We start from the raw sequence: 9,649 nt of genomic DNA, 5'->3' as shown, positions 1-9,649 counted from the left end.
TGTATCTATAAGCCACACAGATGAGAGCGATATTCTGTTTCTATCCCTTTCCTTCTGCCTGACTTCACTCAGCATGGTACCCTCCAGTAACTTGCATGTTGCTGCATATTGCAATGGAACACAATGCAGCTCTGAAAAAGCTAAATCTAGGAATCTCTCGACCTTTGCTCTTATTTTTGCGCTATTTGAAAAGATCTTACTTGGTACGGGACAGGTTGCCCTTTCCCCAGTCTGTACTTGATATCTCTGATTTCTTACCATTTACCCAGTTTTCTTTAAACCAAGTCAGGTAGGACCAGATCACAGGAAGCTGTGGATCCCTGGGAGTTGGAGTTAGGGAGAAATAGAGAGCCAGAGAGACGGAGCAGATAGCCAGTACTTAAAGAGTATTTCATATAAAGCCTTTTTGTGTGTTTTTTGTTTTGGCAGGTGGGGGTCATACAGGGCTTACTCCTGTCTCTGCACTCAGGGATTCACTCCTGGCAGTACTCAGGGGACCATATGAGATGCTGGGGATTAAACCCTGGTCAGCTGTGGGCAAGGCAAACACCCTGCTCACTGTACTATTTCTCAAGGTAAGCCATTTCTGAAGCCAAAATTATTTTTCAGATTCAAGAAAGTTCACAGAAATGAAAAGAAAACTTGCAATTTATTTATTTGGTTTTGGCACCACTCCTGGCAGTGCTCAGGGCTTAATCTTGGCTCTACACTCAGAGATTACTCCTGGCAGTGCTTGGGAGACCAGATGGGATGTAGGGAATCGAAGCTGGGTCAACTGCATGCAAGGCAAGAGCGCTACCCACTATACTACCACTCCAGCTTTGAAAAACTTCAATTTAAACTTGACACGCAAGGCAAACGTCTGGGTCAGCAAGGCCCTGTATGGTATTTCCTCTCCAGCCTATTTAACTCTTTTCAAATGAAAGGCAGGGCCAGAGGGTCCCCTTCAGTGGCACCACACTTGGATTGCATGTCTGAAGTTCTGGGTTCTATCCCTGGCACCACAAACACAAAAAAAAAACACTAAAATAAAATGAAAGATGTCCTTGATGTGGGTTTTTTTTTTTATTACAAAAGCAGTACATGTTCATTTTAGGAAAGCAAAAAGGAGATAAATATAACAGTGAATATACTCACATTCCCTCTTGCCCCCTCATCTCTGCTACCCATCAGATTTCTTTCTCACATGTATAAATACATCAAACATTGATTTATTTTTTGGGGTCAGGGATGTGGCTCAGAGGTAAAGCACATGCCCTGTTTGCATGGATGTGCATGGATGAGGTCCTGGGTGCCATCTAATCGCTGCAAAAAAAAAAAAAAGAGAGAGAAAAGAAAAAACCAAAAAAATCCTAATTTTAAAAAATTGGGGGCACATACTCAACTGTGGTCAGTACTTCAGGACTTACTCCTGACTCTGTGCTCAGGGATCACTCTTTGTGGGGCTCAGGATAGAACCTAGGATGGTCACGTGCAAGGCAAGCACCTTACCAGCTGTAGGAGCCCCCAGGACTTGAATCTCTCTCTCTCTCTCTCTCTCTCTCTCTCTCTCTATCTATCTATCTATCTATCTACCTATCTATCTATCTATCTACCTATCTATCTATATTTTGGCAGGGTGCCAAACCTAGCAACATTTAGAACTTACTCCTGGCTGTAAACTCAGAGATTACTCCTGGCAGACTCAGGGGACCTTATGGTGCCAGGATTCGAGCCCAGTTTGGCCATGTGCAAGGCATGCACCCTCCCCGCTATATTGTCCCACCAGCCCCCTGCGTCTACAATTCTTAACCTGCTGGGCCATCAGTTCCACGCCAGAGTCTGAGAGTGCAGGGCTGCTGAGACCTGTATTATAGGGATTGCCTGGGCCCCCCACACCGTGCCAGAGGAGTGGGGACCATGGTAGTGTCAGGGATGAAACCAGGATTGCACACATGCTAAGTATGTGCTCTAACCATTGTATTTCTATGTCTTGGCCTCCAAACCTAATACTTAATGAATGGATATAAAATTGTACACACTTCCATAAGTTAAAACATTTTCATGTTTCATAGGGCCTACTGTTTCGTTCACTTTCATTTAGCAGGAAATCTCTTTTGCTAACTTTTCACTGTCGATATCATTTTAATCACTCTCAAATTTCTCTTAAAACGGGGTTTCAGGCTTCTGCATGGTTCTCTGGGCATCAGTGAGTTTGAATATTCCATGGAGGTTTTGTTTCTGACTCAATGGGTCCCTCTCCTGGCCAGCGCTGAACCAAAACATACACCGAGACAGGTCTTGGTTGGATGCAAGGAGAGGTATCTCTTCCAAAGTCCCTCAGACACCAGAACGTGCACAGCTCAGGGGGTTCTGGGGGCTGCAGGCTTATATTTGCTCGATCCCGACACCAGCGTTCTGACCAAGCTCTTACACATTCAGGCAAATGAAGATAAGTCTCCCCAGTCTCAAGGATATGCTGTTACTGGAAAAGGAGTGCATGGGAGCTTTTGGAATCTGGATTCTTCATCTTTCTGAAGGAAAGAATTCCACCAGGAGACTTAGTTACAGAAGGGAGAGCATGGCGGATTTATTGCAAGTAAAAGTAGACTCTGAAGGCACAGCTTAGAACACTGGTAATGATGTAGGTACGCACGTAGACAGGGAAGCGCCCCCATGCAATGGAATTCCTAGAATGGAATAAGACCAATGGCCCAAGGGTGCCAAGAGCACTCCTGTGAGCTTGGGCCTATAAAGGCTTCAACTGATGCCAACAGACCCAGAGCAGGCTGGAAACCCCTCCACACAGACACACAGACACACAGATACACAGACACACAGACACACAGACACACAGACACACACACACACACACACACACACACACACACACACACACTGCAAGAGAAGCTCCAGCAGGAACAAAGGCCAAGAAAAGGAATTTCAAAGAAGAAACCCTATCGAAGCCACCTTGAACAGAGGAAGGGTGCACACACCCTGCTTGAGGCCATGTGCTGCTTGTGCCCACGTGGCTGAGCACATGTGGCACCTGAGCACACATGTTGCCCACATCTCCCCTCTTGAGATGTGGACTTTAATGCTTTCATATCTAATGCTGCATGTGTGGGGGGCTCTCTCCCCCCCTAGAAAAGCCCAGTTTCTCCTTCCTTCCCCTTCCTAAAAGCCTCCAGATAAAACCTGTTTTTACTTCACTGCTTGTCTACTCCTGAAATTCTTTTCTGGGAGACAGGACAAGAACCTGGAAGCCCTGGGTAAGGCCTAGGATTGTCTTTTAAGGACACTTAGTCTCAAGAGCCCTCAGGTTTCTTTTTTTATTAGACACATGACACGGCTTACTTTGATTTTTGTTTTGGGGGCCATACCCAGGAGTGTTGAGGGCTTACTCCTGGCTCTGTGCTCAGGGATCGCTCCTGGCTGTGCTCGGGGAACCATCTGGAGTGCTGGGGAGCAAACCCAGGTTGACTGCATGCGAAGTCAGCTCTTTGCTGTGCTATTGCTCTGCCCTCTCTAATTTGCTATGTATAGTAACCTTCCCATTGTCTCTCATTTCCCTCTGTCCCCATTAATGACACCTCTTTATCTATAACTATATAAATTTTGGGTGTTTTTTGAGGGCCACTCCTGATGATGCTCAGGGCATACTTCTGGCTCTGTACTCAAGGCTTACTCCCGGCGGCACTCAGGGAACCATATGGGATGCTGGAGATCAAACCCAGGTTGGCTACATGCAAGGCAAGTTCCCTCCCCACTATGCTATCTCTTTGTCTCCAACAAAATGAAAGTGAGTTGAGTTTCATGCATACTTGGGACTCACATAAACATCTAGTGGCCTGCTTATTCTAGAAAATTCTTTTTTTAAAAAAACTTTTTGTGGGGCTGGAGAGATAGCACAGCGGGTAGGGCGTTTGCCTTGCACGCGGCCGACCCGGGTTCAAATCCCAGCATCCCATATGGTCCCCTGAGCACGGCCAGGGGTAATTCCTGAGTGCAGAGCCAGGAGTAACCCCTGTGCATCGCCAGGTGTGACCCAAAAAGCAAAAAAAAAAAAAAAAAAAAAAAAAAAACCTTTTTGTGATCGAAGTTTTCTTCAGTCACAGGCCAGTGTTGCGATGACAGGGAGGCCTCAAGCTTTGTGGTGGGTGGCTCTTGGCTAAGAGTGGACCCTTGAGGAGATGGAGTGACAGTACAACAGGTAAGGCATTTGCTTTGCATATTACTCAGAGCCAGGAGTAAGCCCTGAGCATCGCCAGGTGTAGCCCAAAACCAAACAAACAAAGAACCATTGAACTCTGGTCATTCTTCCACCCACCTTCAATTGAACTGGACAAGAGTGTGTGGGAGGCTGTAGTTGGACAGAGGTCAGGGTCTTAGAGAGGAGAGTTAGGTCTCGCCTCCTCTGGAGAGGCCAATGTGAGGGAGGTCTCATGGCTGCTGTTGGGAGCCAGGGAGGGAGAAGGTCCCAGGGACTCTCCTGCCTTCCTGCTTGACCCACCTCAGTCAGCTTGAGGAGGTACTCAGATGAGGTTAGGACTGAGAAAGTCTGTCCTGAGCTCCTGTCATGTATGTTGGGGTCCCACCAGCCCTCCAGGCAATTATTATGCTACACCTCGTGTCTGCAAAGCTTGGGACTTGAACCCCCACCCAAAGTTTTCAGAGCGGTTGCTTCATACTGGGCTGACAGGGCGCTCATTACTGGACCAGGAAAGTCTGTTGTGCCTTTGCCCAGGGTTCCCTGATTTAGCATACCTTACTATGAAGCCAAATAGTTTTGTTTAGGTAATAGAGGAGGGAGGGAGGGAGAGAGAGAGAGAGCAAGAGACAGAGATAGAGACAGAGCATTGCTAGGGACTATCAAGGAAGTGTTGCTGAATTGTGCCTTGATGGGTCTTTCATGGGTCCTTCCGGGACAAATTCAAAGAGGTTCTGACTCTGAAATTCACTGGCAAGTTCCCTACCCACTGTACTATCACTTTGGCCCTTGTGCCTTTTGTATGAAAGCTGGGCAGTGGAGGCTGCCACACCCAGCAATGCTCAAGGCTTACTCCTGGCTCTGTGCTCAGTAATCACTCCTGGCAAGGTTCAGGGGACTGTATGGGATGCCAAGAACCAAACCCGGGCCAGCTGTGTGCGAGGCAAGTGCCCTACCCACTGCACTACCTCATCCTCTAAAACTCTAACCCTTACATTGTTTAGTTTTGCAGAGGGGACAGTATGACGCAGAGGAACAGCTGAGGAGGTGATTTCACTGTTTATTCTGGCACCGAGGCTCTGGATCCCAGCTCTTCCTAGAGACATGCATCCCTGATCTCTTTCTCCGTTAAAGCTCTTTCTGTGTCAGAGAGGGTTCCACAGGCTGAGTAAATACCCCGCATGTGGGAGCCTGGGTTGGATTCCTGGCTCTTCATGGCTCCCCAAATTCCTCCAGGAGTGACCTTAAGCATCCCCACCCCACCCCAAGACATCAAAGAACATTTGGGCCAGAGAGAAAGTACAAGATTTAAGGTTCTTTTTTTTCTTTTAGCACTAATTTTATTCATTAACTTATTTATTTTTATACATTTATTTATTTATTGAGTCACCGTGAGAACAGTTACAAAGCTTTTTCCCTTCAGACAGTGCACATTTTCCACCACCAAAATGCCCAGATACCCCCCATCCCCAACCCTCCCCCTACCTGTGTGGCAGATGATTTCCACATTATTCTCTCTCTACTCTGATTACATTCAATATTTCGGCACCAGACCCACCATTATTATTTGGGATTTTACCCCAACATTCAGACCTGCTGAAAAGGCAATATTAGAGAATTTGCTTTCTATTGCTGATTCACTGTCACTGTCATCCCATTGTTCATCAATTTTATTCGAGCAGGCAACAGTAACATCTCCATTGTGAGACTTCTTGTTACTGTTTTTGGCATATCGAAAACGCTTGCCAGGCTCTGCTATGTGGGCGAGATACTCTTGGTAGCTTGCTGGGCTCTCCGAGAGGGATGGAGGAATCAAACCCGGGTCGGCCGCGTGCAAGGCAAATGCCCTACCCGCTGTGTTATGAATAGCATATGATGTTGTGTGACCGCGATGGGGGCCACACGAGTTTGGAATTCTGAGGTTTTAATAATTAAATCTGGAGGCATTTTTGCCAAAAGCCGCTGGGTCCCAAGATTCGTTTGTGTGTCTCTGGGATCATGGCTGTTAAGCAGCTTAATCAGCAGCTGGAGGGGCCGTTTGTGGGCAGCGACTCCGGGTCTCATTGGGGCAAGGGAGGACAAGGGCCAGTTCCACCCCCATCCTGTGAGGCCCCATGTGTCTTGTCACTGCTGGCCCATACTTGACTGTCCAATGGCCTCTGGAAGATGGTGGCCACCGAGCAGCCAGGGGGAATAGGCAGAGTTAAGGTTCTTGTCTTGTCTTGCATATGATCAATGCTGGTTGGATCCTGGTACCTCATATGGTCCTGTGAGCACTGCCAGGAGTCACTGGCTAAGCACAGACAGAAGTAGAACCTGAACACTGTTGGGTATGACCCTCCTTCCAAATAAAGCCAAACATCATTCTGGGAGCCCCATGCTCTCCTTAGCCTGAAGCTTCCTTCCTTGATGACACACTAGGGCTGCAAGAACTCCATCCATCAGCCCCCATATTCCAGACAAAAAAGAAGAAGAAAGGAGAGAGAGAAAGATACAGAGAGAGAGGAGAGAGGAAGGGAGGGAGGGAGGGAGGGAGAGAGAAAGAGAGAGAGAGAGTCCAGGGGTTTTTGGAAAGGGAAATATATAATACATAGATATTCTCCAAACTGCCTTGACCTGGAGCTCTCTGTATACATGAGAATTGTCAAGTAAGAATTATCACTCAGGTATGAGGGCTGAGCTATATATATATTTTTTATTTTTAAAATGCTTTATTTTACGGGTGGTAGTTATTGATAAGTAACTAAATTACATTAAGTAAAATTGGTGAAAAAATTATTCAATATATAATTAAATATATAGAGAATGAGTTGATAGTTTTTGGTGGTAGTGTAATAATTTTATAGTTGACTAAGGAGAAATGTATTGAAATTAAAAATTATTTTAGAAAAATTTAAACAACATTTAATAAGTACCTACTCTTTAAGTTATAAGAATTTACTAGTCTGATACTTTGTGCTCAGATTATAAAAGGTTTTAGGATAGGGGCTGGAGCAATAGCACAGCGGGTAGGGCGTTTGTCTTGCACGCGGCCGACCCGGGTTCGAATCCCAGCATCCCATATGGTCCCCTGAGCACCGCCTGAGTGCAGAGCCAGGAGTAACCCCTGTGCATTGCCGGTGTGACCCAAAAACCAAAAAAAAAAAGGTTTTAGGATATAATTAGATGCATCTTGAACAGTTTTTTACCTCAGATGGGAAGTCATACATGATACATATAATCAAAGAATCTGAAGTAGAGTACTGTAGGATAACATGGTGTTTGTCCTTTTAGCCTTGCCACAGGGAACTTAGTTTACCTTAGAGCAATGGCCTTTCTGTATGGACACAAGAAGACAATATTATGCTTTTGTAACTTGGGACTTAATTGGCTTCGAATATTATTCATTTCCAGGCATCTGCTTTCTCCACTTAAGCCTCAGTTGCCCTCAGTTCCTAGCACCCCAAAAGCAGGGTCCCGACGAGGGACAGGATGGATCCAGGGCAAGCGGTGAGTTATGTGCTGCCCTGGCATTGAGATGGGCCTGGCCAAAGTGCCTAATTCTTTTTTTTTAAATAATTTATTTATTTTTAATTAGAGAATCACCGTGAGGGTACAGTTACAGATTTATACACTTTTGTGCTTATACTTCCCTCATACAAAGTTCGGGAACCCATTCCTTCACCAGTGCCCATTCTCCACCACCCGTAAACCCAGCGTCCCTCCCACCCTCCCCAATCCCATCTCCCCCCCAACCCACCCTGACACTGTGGCAGGGCATTCCCTTCTGTTCTCTCTCTCTAATTAGCTGTTGTGGTTTGCAATAAAGGTGTTGAGTGGCCGCTGTGCTCAGTCTCTAGCCCTCATTCAGCCCGCAACTCCCTTCCCCCACATGGCCTTCGACTACAATGTAGTTGGTGATCGCTTCTCTGAGTTGACCTTTCCCCAGAACGTGAGGCCAGCCTCGAAGCCATGGGGTCAACCTCCTGGTACTTATTTCTACAGTTCTTGGGTATTAGTCTCCCACTCTGATATTCTATATACCATAGATGAGTGCAGTCTTTCTATGTCTGTCTCTCTCTGACTCATTTCACTCAGCATGAAACTTTTCATGCCCATCCACTTAACTACAAAATTCTTGACTTCCTTTTTTCTAACAGCTGCATAGTATTCCATTGTATAGATGTACCAAAGTTTCCTCAACCAGTCATCCGTTCTGGGGCATTCGGATTTTTTCCAGATTCTGGCTATTGTAAACAGTGCTGCGATGAAAATACATGTGCAGATGTTGTTTCGATTGTACTTTTTTGCCTCTCTGGGATATATTCCCAGCAGTGGTATTGCTGGGTCAAATGGGAATTCAATATCTAATTTTTTGAGAATCATCCAAATTGTTTTCCAGAAGGGCTGAACCAGTCGGCATTCCCACCAGCAGTGAAGAAGGGTCCCTTTCTCCCCACATCCTCTCCAACAGCGGTTGCTTTTGTTCTTTTGGATGTGTGCTAATCTCTGTGGTGTGAGGTGGTATCTCATGGTTGTTTTGATCTGCATCTCTCTGATGATTAGTGATGCAGAGCACTTTTTCATGTGCCTTTTGGCCATTCGTATTTCTTCCTTGGTAAAGTTTCTGTTCATTTCTTCGCCCCATTTTTTGATGGGGTTGGATGTTTTCTTCTTGTAGAGTTCAACCAGTGCTTTATATACCATTGATATCAACCCCTTATCTGATGGGTATTGTGTAAATATCCTTTCCCATTCTGTGGATAGTCTTTGTATTCTGGTCACTGTATCTCTTGCGGTGCAGAAGCTTTTTAGTTTAATGTAGTCCCATTTGTTGATCTCTGTTTTTACTAGATTGCTTAGTTCCGTGTCACCTTTGAAGATACGTTTATCTTCAATATCGTGGAGTGTTTCGCCGACCTTGTCTTCAATGTACCTTATGGTATGTGGTCTAATGTTGAGGTCTTTAATCCATTTTGATCTGACTTTTGTGCATGGTGTCAGGTCAAGGTCTAAACCCATTTTTTTGCATGTGGTTGTCCAGTTGTGCCAGCACCATTTGTTAAAGAGGCTTTCTTTGCTCCACTTCACATCTCTTGCTCCCTTATCAAAGATTAGATGATCATACATTTGGGGTTGTGTGTAGGGATATTCCACCCTGTTCCATTGGTTTACGGCTCTGCCTTTGTTCCAGTACCATGCTGTTTTAATTGTTACTGCTTTGTAGTAAAGTTTGAGGTTGGGGAGGGTGATGCCTCCCATCATCTTTTTCCCAAGAATTGTTTTAGCTATCCTTGGACGTTTGTTATTCCATATGAATTTTAGGATTGCTTGATCCATTTCTTTGAAGAATGTCATGGGTATACTTATAGGGATCGCATTGAATCTGTATAATGCTTTAGGGAGTATTGCCATTTTGACAACATTGGTTCTCCCTATCCACGAGCAGGGTATATGTTTCCATTTCCTCATGTCCTCTTT

At 45.5% G+C, this 9,649-nt stretch overlaps 1 protein-coding gene across 2 annotated transcripts in view; it reads left to right on the top strand.

Moving 5' to 3' along the window:
* Positions 1-486: 486 nt before the first annotated feature.
* The window catches only part of LOC105943246 (zinc finger protein 883-like), a 58,992-nt gene continuing 49,829 nt past the window's right edge, over positions 487-9,649 (top strand). For both annotated transcript variants that reach the window (XM_055126611.1, XM_055126612.1), the window contains exon 1: positions 487-575. In XM_055126611.1, the coding sequence (XP_054982586.1) occupies positions 502-575 (74 nt within the window). In that variant the 5' untranslated portion in view covers positions 487-501. The remainder of the gene's footprint in view (positions 576-9,649) is intronic.

Source organism: Sorex araneus, chromosome 2, assembly GCF_027595985.1.
Source record: "Sorex araneus isolate mSorAra2 chromosome 2, mSorAra2.pri, whole genome shotgun sequence".
In the NCBI taxonomy this organism is placed as follows: domain Eukaryota; kingdom Metazoa; phylum Chordata; class Mammalia; order Eulipotyphla; family Soricidae; genus Sorex; species Sorex araneus.
The sequence above is the reverse complement of the archived record's forward strand: the minus strand, read 5'-3'. Positions and strand labels throughout refer to the sequence as shown.